Source organism: Mirounga leonina, unplaced genomic scaffold, assembly GCF_011800145.1.
Source record: "Mirounga leonina isolate KUSES-001 unplaced genomic scaffold, KU_Mleo_1.0 Mir_170, whole genome shotgun sequence".
NCBI lineage: Eukaryota > Metazoa > Chordata > Mammalia > Carnivora > Phocidae > Mirounga > Mirounga leonina.
In genome coordinates, this window is record NW_023270433.1 from 19,074,461 (window position 1) to 19,093,309 (window position 18,849).

General features: G+C 50.3%; 1 protein-coding gene across 7 annotated transcripts in view; it reads left to right on the top strand.

Annotated features, from left to right (window-relative positions):
- WHRN (whirlin) overlaps positions 1-18,849 on the top strand; it is a 90,083-nt gene that overhangs the window by 53,389 nt on the left and 17,845 nt on the right. For all 7 annotated transcript variants that reach the window (XM_035015983.1, XM_035015986.1, XM_035015984.1 and 4 more), the window contains 3 exons: positions 15,896-16,098; positions 17,036-17,072; positions 18,277-18,489. In XM_035015983.1, coding sequence (XP_034871874.1) covers positions 15,896-16,098; positions 17,036-17,072; positions 18,277-18,489 — 453 coding nt within the window. The remainder of the gene's footprint in view (positions 1-15,895; positions 16,099-17,035; positions 17,073-18,276; positions 18,490-18,849) is intronic.

Consider the following 18,849-nt stretch of genomic DNA (forward strand, 5'->3'; position numbering starts at 1 on the left):
GGAGTGGGAGAGGGAGAAGCAGGCTTCCCGCCGAGCAGGGAGCCGGATGCGGGGCTCGATCCCAGGATCCTGGGATTATGACCTGAACTGAAGGCAGCCGCTTAAGCGACTGAGCCACCCAGGCGCCCCAGCACCTTTTATTTCTTTAAATATAATTCACATACCATAAATTCCACCCTTTTAAAGTGTACAAAGCTGTGGGTTTTAGTATATTCCGAGGTTGTGCAACGATCACCACTGTCCAATTCCAGAAGTTTCCATCATCCCCCTCACCAAAAAAAAAAAAATCCTGGGGCTCCTGGGTGGCTCAGTCGGTTAAGTGTCTGCCTTCGGCTCAGGTGATGATCTCAGGGTCCTGGAATCGAGCCCCACATCAGGCTCTCTGCTCAGCGGGGAGTCTGCTTCTCCCTCTCCCTCTGTGCTCACTCGCTCTCTCTTCTCTCTCTCAAGTAAATAAATAAAATCTTAAAAAAATCCTATACCCATTAAGCAGTCATTCCCCATTTCTGACTCTGATTTGCCTATTTGGGACATTTCATATCAATGAATCATAATGACGTGGCCTTTGTGTCTGGTTCACTTAGCATAATGTTGTAGCATATCTCAGTAAATGCCTTTTTATGGCTGAATAATATTCTGATGTGTGGCTAAAGCACATTTGTCTGTCCATGCGCTGGTCAGTGGACACTCGGGTTGTCTCCATCTGTTTACATCTCGATGCAGCCTCTTTTTTTTTTTTTTTAAGTTTTTGTTTATTTATTTGACAGAGAGACAGCGAGAGCAGGAACACAAGCAGGGGGAGTGGGAGAGGGAGAAGCAGGCTTCCCGCCGAGCAGGGAGCCCAATGTGGGGCTCGATCCCAGGACCCCGGGACCATGACCTGAGCCGAAGGCAGACGCTTAACGACTGAGCCACCCAGGCGCCCCTCGATGCAGCCTCTTTCATCCCTTTCTCTGTATGCTTCTACACGATCGATATTACACGGCATGTACTATTGTGCATCCCATATTTTTCACTTGCATTTCCCCCACGCAATTAGGAACTTCCCAGAAGCACAATTTGTAATAGCTGCATGATAATATTCCATCCTGTGGCTGAATTATAATTTACCTAACTATTCCCTTGAAGTCAGCTGTTTAGTTGTTTCCAATAGAAATAAGGTTTTTAAAGGAGCAACAAATGAGAGAAACCTCAGAGGATTTTTCCAGAAAAGCTTAAACTGCCTCCAAGCCTATCTGTGCCAGCAGGCTGCTGAGCTCAGTGGGGGAATGGGAATGATTTATCCCGAATTACTAAGAGACATGGGTTGGACTGGGTGGTAAAATGAAGATTCTTCTCCAGAGTGGTAGAGCAGGCTTGCCAAGGGCCCAACGCATTCTTCCCCAGACCCCCAGATGCCGAGGGAGATGTTATGCCATGCCCCCCCACCCCATAATTTTTACTTTTCTTTTTAGGATTGTTTTTCTTTCTTTCCTCAACAATATGGCCTGCACATACAATCTTGAAAGCACAGAAAGCGAATAAAGAGCTTGAAATGAAAATTGCCTGCCTTATCTAACCTGAGAATGATTCCAGAATATCAAGGACTTGTTTTTAATCTCTGAATACGGTCTGGTTAACGCAATCAGGTTTTATTCTTTGGCAACTTAATTTCTCGAATTAGCAGAAAACCTTAGAGTTTGGCCTTTCCTAGGACATTTTCTTTGGGCATCACCCAAATAAAAGGGAAAACACTTTTTCATTGAGATGTAACTGACATATAACATTGCGTACGTTTAAGGTGTACAATGTTTTAGGAAAAAAAAATAATAAACTCGCCTGGACTTCACGACTCAGAGGCAGCTCCTTTGAACATTTTGGCAAATTCCTTCCCTGCTCCTTTAATACAGTTGAAGACCCCAAGAGATGGCAATGTTAAGATAATAGCTTAACACCTGGATTCAAAAGTAAAGCACATCCACTGGAGAAGATGTAGAAAATCCCGCACGTAAGGAAAAACCACTGCAACAATTTTGGTTTACACCCTTCCGGAGCGTTCCGCTCACACAGATAAAAGTAGTTCCACAAAACCGGGATCAGATTATTTGCTTTTCCTCACCCTCCGTGACGGTGGAGCATTAAGATTCTTCCGTGTCAAGAAGACCTTTGCAGAACAGTAGGCACAGAGTGGTGTTTACAGGATCTCGTTTTTGTTTTTTTTAGGAGAAGGGAAACATATTCATCGATCCCCAGTTACATAGATGGAGAGAAGTCCTGGGAGAATGCACAAGACACTGTCATTGATGATTACTTTTTAGTCTCTGTCTGAGGGCCTGAGATGGGGTTTTAAGAGTAGGGGGCTTTAGGGAGCATAATTTGTACAGTTTTTATATACCTCCCCCCCCCCCGCTTTTTTTTTTTTACTGTTTGTTTCCACTATGTTTTTTACATTGGTTTTGTAATTTTTAAAAAGTTTCATTGGAAAAAATTGAAAATATTCTACAACACTGTTCTTTATGGTTTTATGCTCTCACTGTATAGATATGCCATATAGTATTTGATGGATTCCTGGACATTTAGGAGGGAATCTAAATTACTGTTATTATTTTTGGTAATTTTTTTGTTTTGCGTAGCCACGATGACTTTCTTGGGGTTAATTCCTAGACGTAAAGCTGCAAAGGTTTTGCACCGTTTGGTCAAATATTTCTTAGCAAGTTTGAACCCAAGGTGCCTCCAGCTGGCAAAGTGCCAGAAGCCCTGTTAACCCTTCCTCACCCAGCTGAGATGCTAGGAACCTCTTTAGTGTTCAGTTCTCTTTGGCTGAGTGCCTGCCCTGTTTCGAGTACCATCCGTGTAGTAGGCAGAATAAAGGGCCCCAAGGATGTCTGCATCCTAATCCCCAGAGCCTGTGACTATGTTGGGTTATATGACAAAGGGGAATTAAGATTGTTCATCAGCTGACCTTCAGCTAGAAGGGGGAGGGATCCTGGATTATCCAGGTGGGCCCGATGGAGTCACAAGCGTTCTTAAAAGTTGGGGAGGAAATCAGAAGAGAGAACCAGAGAGATGGCCGTGAGAGGAGGACTAGGCTGGAAGAGGCTGGCTCTGGAGATGGAGGAATGGGGACACCAGCCAAGGAATGGGGGTGGCCTCCAGAAGCTGGAAAAGGCAAGGAAATGGATTGTGCCCTTGAGCGTCCAGGAAGGAATGCAGCCCTGCTGACATCTTGATCTTAGCCCAGTGAAATCCATGTCAGACTTCACGAGAACTGTAGGATAATAAATTCGTGTGCTTTTAAGCCATTAACTTGGGGGTAATTTTTTCACCTATAATTTGTAAAGGAAACGAATACGGTGCATACTATATCCCTGACACCCAGCATCGTGCTGAACCTTAGGAGTTGCTTCATTCCCATCCAGATGGTTCAGTGTTTACTCATTTGCCCAATCTTACAAGACACAAAAAGTGGTCTTAGCATTGCCCCCATGTGTGCCCCTGTGCAAAGCAAACCTCCTAGGTGGAGTTTTTGCTATGTTTGCAGTTCCTTTTATCTCTAAACTGAGGGCTTGTAGGCAAAGGACTGTGTTACTTGGGTGATTTCTTTTTCTTTTTTTAAGATTTTTATTTATTTGAGAGAGAGAGCACGAGCAGGGAAGAAGGGTGGAGGGAGAGGGAGAAGCAGACTCCCCACTGAGCAGCGATCCTGATTCAGGACTTGATCCCAGGACCCTGGGATCATGACCTGAGCTGAAGACAGACGCTTAACCACCTGAGTCACCCACGCTCCCCTGTTTTTCTTCTGCTGCTGGGTTCTGTTATCCATTCGACATGGGTTCATTTGTTTCTGCTGGCATTCAGTAGGGTTTCCCCCATCTCTGTTGATTTAATTTTACTTTTTGAGTAACTGAAACATCAAAGCTATACCCAAAGAGGTATACTCAGGGTACCGCTTCTCCCCGCCACTTCCTTCCTACCTGTTCCCACCTGCTCCTGGGAAGTCACTAACTCAACCAGGCTGTGTTCTGTCCTTGTGTCTTTGTGCAAAAATAGGCAGATACCTACATACTTCCTTTCTTATCTGAAAGGTAGGATGCTACAGAGATTCTTTTGCACTTAAGTTTTTCCAGAATCGCTTGTCCTGGCAATCCCTGCCTGTCAGTGCCCAGAAATCTCGGTCATTGTTTTCCACGGCTGCGTAGCCTCCCCGCCCCGCCCCACCCCTGCGCAGCTGCACCAGTGCCTCATGCAGCCCCTGTCCTCTGTACCTGCACTTAGGCTGTTTTCAGTGTTTCACAATGACAAACAACGCTGCAAGAATAACTATGCACATATGTATTTTCTTACTCTTGGAAGTGTACCTTCAGGGTAAATTTCTAGAAGTGGGATTTCTGGGTCAAGTGGTAAATACATCGATAGTTTGTTGACTGGTGCTCAGTTGCACTCCGTAAGTGTTGCTCCCCAGGGTTCCCCACAGCTCACCGGGCAGGTGCTGTCAGGTTTTTAACTGTTTCCAGTCCGATAAGGGAGAGATGGCGTTTTGTTTTTTTTTTAAAGATTTTTATTTTATTTATTTATTTGACCAAGAGAGAGGTCAGGGGGAGCGGCAGGCAGAGGGAGAAGGAAAAGCAAGCTCCCCGTGGAGCAGGGAGCCCGATGCGGGGTTCGATCCCAGGACCCTGGGATCATGACCTGAGCCGAAGGCAGATGCTTAACTGACTGAGCCATCCAGGCTCCCCCAAGAGATGGTACCTTGATGTAGCTTTGCCTTGCAGTTTTCTTTATAAGTGATGTTAAACATCTTTTTTACATAGGACTAAGGACCACTTTTAATATCTGTAACTTGTTCATGTCTTTCATTATCCTTTTGCGATCAGAGTTTCGGATTTTTTCCCCCTAAAATTTAAGAATTCTTTATATATTAGGGCTAATTAGCCCTTTATCTATGATCTATATTACAGATGTTTTTTTCTCCCTGGTTGTCATTTTTTTTTTACTTCGCTTTTAAAGCATTTTTTCAGTGTAAAGGGCTTTTTTTAAATCATCATTTGGCTTACCTATCAATCCTTTTTTTTTGTGAAATCTGAGTTCTCTTTAGAAAACTTTTCCTTAATCCCAAAATAGAGAGGATTGTACCCATTTTTTCCCCCTCTAATACCCCTAAGTACATTTTTCCCTGTAGATCTCTGATCTGTTTGGCATTTATTCTTGTGTAGGGTATGAGATACAGATTCAGTTTTATCTCTTTCCCAATGGCAACATAGTTATCCCTGTACTACGTATTAAAAGACCCAGCTTTGCCACGGAGGTATGCAATGTCACTTTTATCATATACTCCATCCCATGTGTCCGTGGGACTATTTCTGATTTGTTCTCCTGTCTGTTTCTCTATTCATGAGTCCATGCCCCACCATCTGAATTATAGAGGCTTAGAGCAGACTTTAGTATCTGGCACGTCTTCTCATAGCCATTGTGTATCAGGGTTTTCATAGACATTTTTGCATTTTGATTTTTTTTTACTGTAAAAGTTAATAGACTCATCTTTAGAGCAATTTCAGATTAACAGAAAGACCGAGCAGAAAGTATGGAGCTCCCGTATGCGTCTTTCCCCCGCAGCCCTTCCCACAACCAGTCCCCCTATTATTAACATCTTAGGTGTGGCACACTTATTACCATGCTGAGACCAATATTGATGCGTTGCTATTTAAATTCCTAGTTTACTTTAGGGTGCACTCTTGGCGTTGTACACATTTTATGGGTTTTAACAAAGGTCTGATGTTACTCATCCACCATCAGAGTCTCATACCAGAAGAGTTCCACTGCCCGGAAAATCCCCCACGCTTCCCTTATCATCCCTCCCTCCTTCTCCGGACCCCTGGCAACTCTGATCTTTATTCTGTCTCCATAGTTAGCCTTTTCTGGAATGTTCTAGAGTTGGAATGTACAGTGCGTAGCCTTTTCACACGTAGTTATACTCACTGAAGATTCCTGCAGACTTATTTTTTCACATGGACTTTTATATCAGCTTACCCAACAAAAGCTTGTTGGCATCTTCATTGGGATAATATTCAACTTTCAACTGAGCGAGAACTGACATCCTAGGGATGCTGAATCATTTCCAGGAACAGGAGAATTTTTTTCTCTCTGTCAAGTTCATTTTGAGTGTTTCAAGTTCTCATCACCTAGGTGTTTCACACTTCTTGTTACGTTTGTTTTTAAGTATCTCCTCTCTTCTGTTGTTACTATAAATGGGGCTTCTCCTGCCGGCACATCTTCTGGCTGGTCACTGCTCATGTGTGTGAAGGCTGTGGGCTTGAACTTGATAACTCTGATTCTTGCAGGTCTGCGGAGTGGCCCAAAGCAGGTGATGGGGCTGGGTCCTGCGAGGCCTTGGGCCTGTGACATCTCGAGTCCTCACCCCATGTTCTCTCTTCCAAAATGAGGGACTGAATAAGTGTGCACCATTTCCCAGAGTGTAATTCCAGCCGAAACCAAGTTGTGATTGGTGTTTTTACCTCTTTGCCTTCCATTTGATTGAAAAAAAAATGGACGTTCTTTCCCTGCTGCAGGGTACAGGGCCTGCTGCAAGCACCCAGCTCCCTACATGCCCTGGCCTTGTCAAACTCAACCTTTACAGAAATGGGAAATGTCTTCTGCCTGCCTGCAGAAACCGGAAAGGGCAAGGGGACGAGCCTCCTTGTGTGTATTTGCTCATCGTTCACTGAACTGTTTACCTATTTGTTCCCTGAGGCTGTCAGGCATTTATTGGGTGCCTCTCCCATGCCATGCAAGGCAGATGCAGCTCACAGGCCTTGAACTCAATGCTTTCGGCTCAGTACGACCGCAAGCCATGGTAAGAGCTGTGGGGCGTGCCTCCTGGCTCTCTCGGTGGGGACCAGGTATACCTGCCTTGGAGGGGGTGGTCAAAGAAGGCTTCTTGGAGGAAGTGTGAATTGAGCTGAGATCTGAAGGTCGAATAGGAGTTATCCAGGTAGGGAATGGAGGGAAAAATCTTTTGGGCAGAGAAACAGCATATGGAAAGGCCCTGAGGTGGCCAGAGGCTCCCTCTGTTCATAGAACTGAGAGATAACAAGTGCAGATGGATCAGAAAATGCTGGGGCAGAGAAGTGTGAGATGGATTAGCAAGGTAAGACCCCTCTCAGGCTAGATAAAGGATCTTAGAAGTCAGTGAGGAGTTTTAAGGAAGGTATGACAAGATCAGATTTGCAGTTTAAATTGATAACTTTGTGGGCGCCCGGGTGGCTCAGTTGGTTAAGCATCTGCCTTCCACTCAGGTCATGATCCCAGGGTCCTGGGATCAAGTCCCACATTGGGCTCCCTGCTCCACTGGGAGTCTGCTTTTCCCTCTCCCTCTGCCCCTCCCCTCTGCTCATGTTCTCTCTCTATCTCACTTTCTCTCAAATAAATACAGTCTTGAAAAAAAAAATACAATTTAAATGATCCCTTTGCTACATAGGGAGGTATATTAGTTAGGGTTCTCTAGAGAAACAGAACCAAGAGGAGAGAGAGAGAGGTGGGTAGGTAGGTAGGTAGGTAGGTAGGTAGGTAGAGATGTAATTTATTATAAGAGTTGACCCATGTGATTCTGGAGACAGAGAAGTCCTACCATCTGCCATCTGCAAGCTGGAGACCCAGGAAATCTGGTGGTGTAATTCAGTTCAAGTCCAAAGGCCTGATCCAGGGGAGTCGATTATGTAAGTCCAAGTCTGAAGGCTCAAAAATCAGGGGCTGGTGATGTAAATCTTGGTCTGAGTCCTAAGGCCTGAGAACCAGCAGCTCCGCCTTCCAGGGGCAGGAGAAGATCGCTATCTCCACTTCAGCAGAGAGTGGATTCAGCCTTCCTATGCCTTCTTGTCCTCCTCAGGCCCTCAGTGGATTGGACACTGTTGCCCACATTGCTGAGGGCAAACTTCATTATTACTCAGCCAACCAATTCAGATGCTAATCTTTTCCTGAACACCCTCCCAGACACACCCAGAAAGAATGATTTCCCAGCTATGTGGGCATCTGTTAGCCCAGTCAAGCTGACACATAAAAATACCCAATTACCCATCAGAGGAGTGTGTTGGAGGGGATGCTGAGGGTGGGAGCAGGGAGGCGGGTTAGCAGCCATGACAGTGGTCCAGGCGAGGGTCTTCGGCGGCCAGGACCTGGGCGCAGGAGTGGAGATGGAGGGGAGTGAATGGATTAGAGAATATTTTGAAGGGGAAGATGATGGGCCTAGTAGGTTCGGAGGTTTGGGGATTGAGCCCTGGGATGGGAGCCCTGGAGAAGGTCAGCACCAGCGTGGAGAGCTGTCCTGTGCAATATGGCAGCCACCACGCTCAGGTGCCTATGGAAATGAAGCTAGTGTGAGTAGAGAAATGCATTTTTAATTTTATGTAAATTCTACATTCAGTTAATTTAGATTTTTTTTTTTTAAAGATTTTGTTTTATTTATTTATTTGAGACAGAGAGAATGAGAGAGAGAGAGCACATGAGAGGGGGGAGGGTCAGAGGCAGAAGCAGGCTCCCTGCCGAGCAGGGAGCCCGATGCGGGACTCGATCCCAGGACTCCAGGATCATGACCTGAGCCGAAGGCAGTCGCTTAACCAACTGAGCCACCCAGGCGCCCTCAGTTAATTTAGATTTAAATGACAGTGGTTACTATATCAAACAGTACAGATAGAGAATATTTGCCTTATTGCAGGAAGTTCTTTTGGACAGCGCTGGTTTCAAATGCCTTTAAGTATCTCAGTGGAAATGTTAGGTGGACAAATGTAAGTCTAGGGCACAGAATAGCAGCTGGGCTAGGTTCAAATCCTGCTGTGCAGCTTGCTTGCTGGGTGTCCTTGGACAAGTGACTTCACCTCTCCAAGTCTCACTACCCTTACCTAGAAAATAGGATATTGCATTCCATGCCTTGTGTGGTGCTGCGTAAGCCTAGAGCTCAATTGTGGGGGGTAGCTGGCCCTGAGAGGCACTCAGTGGGGGTGGATCCCTGGTACTCCCCCTGGGTCTGACCTTTGTAATTGCTCTGATGTGTTTACTTGGGCGAAAGAACTCCGGAGCGGCTTCTCCACCCTAGCTCTGACTTTGATGCAGAGTAGGACCTTGTGCAGGTCCTTTCTCCTTTCTGGCCTCAGTTTTCCCACTGGTGATGTGGCTGTTAGAGCAGCCCCTCCCTAAGGGCTGGCCCATGTCCTGAAGAGAGTAAGCAAGTGCTGACAGCAGCTGAGCTAGTGTCTGAAGAAGGCACCAGAAGGAGGCAGGGGGACCTACCAGAAGTCAGCGTACATCGGCTTTGCCAGTGCTGTCCGTGGTATTTCTGGTGGGGTCCTGCCTTGTGAGAGCGCTAACCAGAGGCTGATGTGAAGAGCCCACCCCTGGCCCGGCCCGGCCCGTTCCCCCAGCTTGCTTCAGAAACCTTCTTACCATTTATCTTGGTCCTTTTTTTTTTTTTTTTTTTTTTTTTTAATATGGACAAGGTTTACTGACTTCTGAACTGTTGGAAAAAACTAATGTTGTCTCATTAAAATTGCATTGCTCACTTGTACCCAAAAAACCCCCCAAAAGCCTATTAAAGTTTCATACCTGACATGGAAGACTATTAAAGATTCATAATTGCAATAAAATCCTTTAGTAGAATTTGAATTTTCATGGTGGTAATGCTACAGTCAGGGGGGTCCTCGTTTGAAGCTACAAAAGCCATTTCAATAAAGGCTGGGGAAGGTGGTGAAGAAGGCCCTGAAAGTGCTTCCATGGAGGGGGGTCCTTGCCCAGCGGTTGGCACTGGGGCGCACGTCCCGAGGTGATGGTCTCCCAGCTCAGTGCGCGGATCAAGTTGTTGGCAGGATTCTCTCCTGAGTGACTCTGGGAAGGGAGCTCAGAGCTCCTGCCATCCTGCCACGGGTTCTTTTGGCTCATTTGTTTTCGGTTCCCTTCCCCAGGCAGGAACAGATCACCTACTGCGTGCATGACATGAAGCCCGGGGCTGAGAGATGGAAGACAGAAGGATAGACTGGTCTTTCTTAAAGGAGCTGTGACTGGCTCGAGCAGGGGCTTTGCAGGCTGAGAGAAAGAGGGCTAAATCCCAGCTCTGGTCGCTTCACTTCCTGGCCTCAGTCTCCTCATCTGTAAAATGGGGTAAAAGTATGTACCTCATAGATGTGGTCAAAATGTGACTCAGTGGAAGCTGAAGGCAGGGCCCAGGGAGGAGGCAGGTGAAAAGGTAGGGTATAGTTTTGAGAGTCTCAGAGGAGGGGGTCACTTCAGCCATGTAAGCATGGTTTCTCAAAAATGGCAGCTAACATTTATTGAGCACTTACTGGATGCTATAGATACAGTTTTCCCTGCTTTATATGTGTCCATTCAGTAAGTGTTCATTGAGCACCTACTATGTGCCAGATGCTGTTTTAGGGTTAGGAGAGCTTATTAAGTCATTCAATCCTGAAACCCACAAGGGTAGGCACTGATGCTGTCCCCATTTTCCAGGGAAGGTAACTGAGGCACAGAGAGGGTAGGGCAGTTACCCAAGGTCACACAGCTGGGATTAGACCCAGCGGGCAGACTCCTCTGTCTGTTCTCCTGACCGCACGCCTCATGCCCTGTCACTTATAGCATGCCCTGTGTCATTCTATAGCACTTGGTGGCCTTATTCCTGTTTTGAAGGAAGAAATGTTTAGAACAGTAAACTTGTTTTCCTTGGGCCTCTCAGGGAGGAAGAGGGGACCACCCATCGAGGTGGGTCACTCCCAAGCCTGCCAAGCCCTTTGGGCTGTCCAAGGGGCCTTCCCCTCGGTGCTCCTGTACCCGCCTCAGACCCAGAGGGCGGGAACTCCTGCTTCCTGGTGGTTGGCCAAGTTCAGGGGAAACCAGTGTCCTGTCCTTGTTGAGGTGTCTTTTGTGCCCTCCTCAGAGTGTCCCACATCTGAGTCTGTCACTTGATGGGCTGTGGATGATGGAGGAGTCTTTCCTCTCCCTTAAAGTAAAGGGCGTTCCTGTGGTCCGCCCCCAGCTCCTCCATCGCTGGTAATAAATAGGGTGCCCGTGGTGACAAATAAAATAAAGCCACCTTTATTCGTTTATCCTTCTGTGTCCTCCCCACCGGCATCCTGTTTGCAAGCTGAGCACCATCAGACACTCGATCACGCTGCGTCTGTCTCTCCTTTCTCCAGGGGTTCGTGTCCTGTGAGCTCTGGGTGGCGTGGCTGTCTTCTTGCTCAGCTAGCCTCAGAGGCTGGGCTTTGCCGTGGCCTTGCTCTGTGGCCCTAGACACGTCCCCGTGCAGCCTGGGCCTCAGTATCCCCATCTGTAGGAGACTAGGGAAGACCCTGGCGGTCATAGCTTCATTGCCTTCCTACTTGTTGCCTTGTTTACCCACATCGTCTAACTCAGGGCTAGCTTCAGAGAAAGGAACAAACACATCGAACTCTTCGTCTTGGGGGAAAGAGCCCAATCAAGGCCTGTGAACATTGCCACCTCCAGCTGCACATTGCCCAGACCCGGGGAAGGGGGCAGGTGGGAGGTGGGGAGGATGGGTGTCTCCCTTGCCTTCACCATTTACTGAATGTCTCCTGTGAGCCAGCACATGCCCGGATAAAGGTGGCAACAGCGGGAAGGTTGTGCAAACAGCTGGGCTCAAATGCTGGCTCTGTTTTTCCCATCCTGTGTGACCTTGAGTGAGTCGCTTGACATCTCAGAACCAGTCCCCTCCGTTTGGAAGGGAGGCGAATGAAAAGCTGTCAGAAGCCTCTCATGTGCCGGTGGTCCCGTTGGATTCTCGTGGCCTCCTGGGCCCTGTTGGTAGCATCGAGCCCATTTTGCAGAGACAACACTGAGACCCAGAGTGTGCTCAAGAGCAGTGCAGGGCCACACCACTACTATTTTACGGTTGCCTGGCTTCGGAACCGGGGGGCTTCTTTGCTGCTGCACTGTAGGGACGGGACTCCACAACCCCGCGGGCCACACGGGGCTCTGAGCAGCCGGGGAGACGCCGGGCTTGTTTGAAGGGGCTTGTGGACTCTCAGTGGCGGTGAGCGTTCAGACCCCTGTTCCGGCGAGCAGGGGAGAGGACCGGACTCGGAGACGCGGGAGCATCTCAGACCAAGCCTGATGCTGTGGGCAGCTGTGTGGGGGCCCGAAGCCAGCCGTGTCTGGACCCTGGGTTTTATTTTTTATTTTATTTTATTTTTTTAAAGATTTTATTTATTTATTCATGAGAGATAGAGAGAGAGAGAGGCAGAGGCAGAGAGAGAAGCAGGCTCCCCGCGGAACAAGGAGCCCGATGCGGGACTCGATCCCAGGACCCTGGGATCATGACCTGAGCTGAAGGCAGACGCTTAACCGACTGAGCCACCCAGGCGTCCCTGGACCCTGGGTTTTAAAACAGACGCTGGAAGAAGAAGAAAGACAGAAGAAGATTGGAAGGAGATTGAGAAGACGGGCGCACGTACCCCCACTCGGGGGGTTCCCAAGCATGACTCCCGTTGCACGCCCGTTCCGCAGGTGGGCTGCACACGAGCCCCACGCTGCCCCCCACAAATGCAGTAGAGATGTATTTATGCAGCAGGCGTGAAGGGAAACTATGAGGAGCACAGCAGCCTTGGGACTTCAGGGCCGTTACTGCTGAGCACGGGGCTGGAGTAAGTGGCACGTGGGTAACTCACGTGATTGTGTAAATGACAGGTGCCCGGCTCCGGACCCAGGGAGAGGAACTGGAGTTTGGAAACCACTGTGCTAAATCAGTGCCCCCCCCAAAACAAACCCCATTGCCCCCCATGGTTTCTGACACCGCACCCCAGGATTGTCAGATTTAGCCAATCAAAATACAGGATGTCCTTTTTAAGTTCCAGATAAACAACGGATACTTATTTTAGGGTACCCACGTGCCGTGTGGTATTTGAGATGTTCCCCGCCAAGCCTCTCCGGAGGGCCAGGTGGCTGCTGGTGGAATTGGGTTGTCCATCCCCTGGCTTCCCCCCGCCTCCCCAGCCCCCAGGACCTGGAGGAGAGGCTCACGCCCAAAACGATGCCCTGGCAGATCAGGTCTCTCAGATGCTAGTTCCTTTAATTAAACTGCTGAGATGGAAATAAAGTGTGTGGGGTAGATTAAAATTGATTCCCTTAGCTTAACAAAAGCCAGAGCTCTTGAGAGAGATACTTAAGGAAGCGGAGCCCTTGAGCAGACAGGGAGTGCAGGCTGGGCTACAACCCGGAGCTGTGGGGGCCGCGGGGTGGGGGTGGCGGAGCGGGCTTGTGCCGGGCAGAGGGCAGGGGTGGAGGCCGTATCGTGACGTGGGTGCAAGGGGGCCCGGCAGGAGGTACCCTCCACCCTCAGGGAGGCCCACGTGCCCACGGAAGTTCTCCTGTGTCATGCATGGCCCTGCTGCTCCACACCGGGGAAAGCCAACCCGGAGAGAGGCCAGGACGGGGCTGCCGAGGCAAGATGAGAAGTGGCAAAATCCATACCTTAATGCATAAGCAGTTATGGAGCCCTGGCTGTGTGCCAGGCCCAGAACCAGGGGGTTGGGGCTCGTCTCAGGCTCTTCCCAAGGAGGCCAGCTGGGGCCGCTGAAGTTCCCAGGAGCCTGGGTTCTCAACAAGGGGGCTCAAAGAGGCGGAAGGAGACAGAACTGTAGGTATTGCTGGTAGCACTGGGAAACAGATGCTGATGACTGGAGACATTTGGAGGAGGACAATCCTGGGCCAGCACCCTATTTTTACACCTGAGGAAACTGAGGCACAAAAGCTTTTGGGGGGTTCACTTGAGCTCACATGGCACAGAAGTAGCAGAGTCAGGACTTGAACCCAGGTCTGATGTCTTTGAAACCCTTAACCTCCTGGATTGTTGGGGGCGGGGCGTGTCATTGAGGTTTTGAAGCAGGAAAGGATGTCATGTAAACAAGAAGTTGAGGGAAAGTTAATCAGGTGCCAGGTCTGAGGCCGGTTTAGAAGTTAATGCAAGGAGGAGATGCTCTCTCAGGAACCTCCGTGTGAGGAGGAGGAGACCCAGTTTGGGGGGCCCCTGGGGGTGGAGGGAGGAGAAGATTGGGTGAGACCTGTTGAAGTGTTACCCGGGGAATAAAGACGGAGTTGATGATGGGGCGAGTTTTCAGATGTGGGTGCTGCGGGCAGGGCTAGGGAGTGATGGCAGGATGATGGCTTTGAACATGCTGGGTTTGAAGCAATGCCATGTGTCCCCAGGCAGAGCTCCTGAAGACAGCTCAGTAGGAGAAAGCAGGAGGGCCTTGGGGCCATGCTGACCTGGGTCTGTCTCCTGGCTGTCCTCTTCACTGGCTCTGTGACCGCCAACTATTAACCTCTCTGAACCTCTGTTTTCTCTCTGGTGGAGTGGAGAGCAAGGATACCTCCTTTGCAGGATGTTGAGGATATCAAATAAGGAAAAAATATGTGTAAAGGAATGAACAAGGTACTTGGCACACAGCGTCCGGTAAAAGGCGGCTTGAAATTTGGGGCCCCAGGCTGGTGTCATGTTCTGGTCCCCAGTGGGCTGCAGCGGAGATGGTCCTGGTGCAAGGACCAGGTGTCTGACTTTTCATTCATGTGAGGGATTTTTGTTGAATTCCCACTGTGTGCCAGGCCCTGGAGACACAGTGTGGGAAAACCCAATTACAGCGCAAACTGGAGCCCACTCTCGAGTACAGGCGGCATGAGAGCGGAGCGGGGCTGTCTCGCCCAGCATGGCATCCTGGCACAGAGCGAGGCACCTGCTAGGTGTGCAGTCCATGTTGTACGGGCTCATGGAGGCAAAGATGCCGCGGGACTTCTCAGAGCACATCCAAACTGGTGCAGAGGGGAGACGCAAAGTCTGTGTCTGCATCTGCTTTCTGTCCTGGAAACTCCCCCACCTGCAGGCCAGGCCTTAAAGGAAAGACGAGAAAGTGGGGACCAGGGTTCTGATTCTCCATCTCATCAACACATCTTCTTTTATCTTCTCTTTCTTCCAAATTCCTCCGTAGCTCACCTTTTCCAAGTTCTGCTTTGAAAAATGCTGGGAAAACCCCCTGGGGCTTGATCCTGAGCCATCAGCAGGCTGGGAAGCTGGGGAGAAGGAAAAGCAGGCAGGGACGATTGGCATTTTGAGGGTGCCCTGCAAGGCCGTGGTGGGGAACAGCCCTGGGCAGCCCCTTCCCCGCCGCGGGCTTAGCGCCCCCTCCAGGAAGAGCAAGGAAGAGAAGCAGTGGACCCTCCGAGTGGAACTGCAATGGGAGTCTGTCAGAGGCCCCATCCCACTCTGAGGCATCGTCCTTCTCGCCTCTTGGATTCTGTCACAGGTTTATTTTTATGGGAAGGCTACTTTTTTCCTTTTGTTTTTTAATCCTTTCACTAAAAAAAAAAAAAATATTTTTACATAACAAAACTGCCTACTTGTTGCAAGAATCCAGGCGATATGTTATTGCTTTAATGGGAGGCTAGTTTTCTCACTTATTGCTTCTTTCTTGAGTAAATTAATATGTTATTTGTATTTTAAGGAAATACGTGCATGCTTGAGGTAAAAATTTCAACCCTGTAGAAGGGTAAAAGGGAAATAATGGAAGCATGCCTTCACGTCTCTCACCTCGTCCCCCCCCTCTGCCACCCCTAACCAGGCCTCTGGGATTGCTGTTGTAGCCTAGATAAGGGGACCCTTGGGGAATCTTATTGTAGACACACCTCTCTAAACCACTGCTAGGTTGAGGGGAGGTGGCCCTTTTTAGTAACAGGAGCATGAGCTCAGGTTTAGGATTGGAAGGTTGGCTCTACCATTGACTTGCTGTGTGACCCTCAGGCATCCACATAACCTCTCTGAGCCTCAGTGACCTCCTGAGCAGGCTGGGATCAGGGCTCTGAAGCCCCGGGCATGAGTCGGTGTCCTGCAAGCAGCCCAGGTGACTGTGTCATTTGGTGGTCTCGGCAGGTTGGGGACCAGATTCTGGAGGTGAATGGGCGGAGCTTTCTCAACATCCTGCACGACGAGGCGGTCAAGCTGCTCAAGTCTTCGCAGCACCTCACCCTGACGGTGAAGGACGTCGGGAGGCTGCCCCACGCCCGCACCACTGTGGACGAGACCAAGTGGATTGCCAGTTCCCGGATTGGGGACACCAGCACGAACTCGGCAGGGTCTGATTGCACTCCTCACTCTGATCTGTAACAATCCTGAGAGTCTGGGTTCCCCATCCCAGGGTCCTTTGCAGTTGCGGGCATGACCTTGGGCACATCCCTTCTCCTCTCCTGGCCTGTTTCCCGTGGAAAGCCAAACTGCATCATCTCGGGCAAATCACTTAACTTAATCTTGGGCCCTTAGTTGCTTTGTCTGAAAAGTGGGGATCATCACCCCTGCCTCCATCCACCTCTGGGAATGAGGACCCTGTGAGTTACCTGAGGAAAAGGGTCTTGGAAGTCATAAAGTGACTATAGTTGCTGATAGTGTCACGTGTTGCCTTTGGATTTCCAACAGGAGTCTCAGCCTGGCTGTGGCCTCCCAGGCCAGATCCACTCACAGCATCTCTCTCCCTTCCTTTCCTCCTCCTCTCCTGCCTCCCTTCCTTTTCGCCAGCGCAGTATCATAAATTAGTTAGCTACCAACTTTTTAAAAAGCATCAGGTTTCCCATGGAAAAAAAAAAAAACAACTCGATTTCTGGCTGCTTCTTTAAAATAAGGAGTTCTGGTGGCTTGAGCGCATGTTTTTTCATGAGATTAGGCTGGAACTGAGCTGCACCTGTGAGTTGCCTCTCTGGGTCTCCAGTTTGCCCCTGTCTTCCCCCCTCCCTAGGGTTGGCCTGACCCTGAGGCCATGGGTTGTCTCCTGTCCTTGTGTTACCTGCCTGGTCCTGTAGGGTTGGAAATGAGTCCACCTTGCTCGGCTGAGAAGCGCTGCCCACAGGGTCGATTGGGAGGCCAGAGCTGCTCGGCTGTCCAGGGGGTCACGTCCCCTTGAGCAGCCCCAGCGGGTGGAGGCCAGGGCTCCCTCCTCCCGCTCCAAATCAGCCTCTTCCTTGCTCGTGCCTATCCGAACTGCTCAGTCAGGCAGCTGAACACAGTTGTCTTTCTCCATAGGTTTCCTGGGGATCTTCCCACGGAAGGGACAAACAAGGTAGGGCGCTCCCCATCCATGGCTATCTTTGGCTTCTTCATGCATCCCTTGGGGGGTGGGGTGCTCCAGGCCTGGCAGGGTGTGCAGCCATCCACATGCATGCTCTCATTTCATTTGGGCAGTCTGCTGACTGTCCGTCCATCCTCCCTTCCGCACATGTCTGTGAGCACCACCAGGTTCTGGGCGACACCCCAGGGCCCAGGGAAGATGGCGCTGAACAGACCGATCAGATCCCTGCCCTCATGGAGATTATACCAAGTGAAGGAGACACACAGAAAAAAAACCTGCCCATATATCTAATCACAGAAGATGTTCAGTGCCATCGGGCCAGGTGCTGGGTAGCATGAGAGAGAGGAACAGATGGGACATCTGATTTAGGCGGGGTGAGAGGCAGAGGGGAGGGCGAAGGCTCTCTGAGTTGGTGACACGATGCTTGGGCTGTGCACTGAATGTTAAATAGAAGTAGCCACATCGGCGTCTGGTGCAGGGGCAGGACGGGATGGTCTAGTCGGAGGGCGCAGCCCGTGCCAGAGCCCCACAGTGGCAAGGAGAGCACGAGGGGGTGTGGTGAGCGAACAGGAGGTGGGAACAGAGTGACAACAAGCCCAGTCACTGGATCACACGGGGCTTTGTCGGCCGCCGAAGAGGTTTGGCTTCTAACTGAAAATAGTGGGATACCATGGAAGGGCTTAATCAGGGGAGCAAGAAGAGGGGATGTCTGTTTTTACAAGATCATTTCAGCAGCTCTGCGTAGGTGATGGGGGAGGCAGAGGGGATAAGAGGGGACACCGGTGGCATCTTAGCCACAGCTCCGGATGATGCCAGAGGCAGTGGCAGAGAGGGGAAGGGGCTGTAGGCACATCTGCGCCCTATCTCAGAAGTAAAGTTACCATTATCCCCGATTTACCGAGGGAGATCCTGAAACCCGGAGAATAAATTGGAAACCGTAATAAAACCGCTCAACTCTGAACAATTAGAGCTGAGATGACATGGACCGGTGCTGTGTAGGGCATGGAGCCCTTTACAACCGCACGAGGCCGCACAGTCTGAGAAGGGACCCATAACCTCTCCTGCAGGTGCACCGTGCAGGCCGAGGCCACAGAGGATCCCCCCCCCGCCCCCGCACTGTGGTCACTGGCGTGGCCCGGCCACGTGGCCCCAGAGCTGTTCAGAATTCCCGGCCCCCTGTCTTCCTGTCTTTCAGCTGGGGTTCTACAAGGGGCCCGCGGGCTCCCAGGTGACGCTGAGCAGCCTGGGGAACCAGACACGCCTGCTGCTGGAGGAGAAGGCGCGCCACCTGCTGACGGAGCAGGAGTGCGCCACCATGGCCTACTACCTGGAGGAATACCGCGGCGGCAGCATCTCTGTGGAGGCCCTGGCCATGGCCCTGTTTGAGCTGCTCAACACCCACGGCAAGGTGACCGGAGCCCCTCGTCCGGCAAGGCAGCGGCTCCCGAGGGCTCTGCCTCCTCCCTGCCTCCCTCTGTCCCCCACTCCTTTCCTGAGAACCGGCAAAGAAATCAGGTGGAATGGCCCTGGGGAGAGACTAGTGACCGAGGTGGCGCCCCTTGTCCCAGGGAAGGCAGCCCACAGACTGCTGGGGAAATAGTCGGTTAAAGTCCCCTGTGATGCGGGCCCTAACGAAGTAGCTGTTGATGCTGAGCATGCATTTAGAATCATCTGGATTGCTCTTCAAAAGCGATGCCCGGGCCCCGCCCCAGGCTGGTTAACTCCACACACATCTGTGGATGGGAGCCTGCCCCAAGCCCCCAGGTGC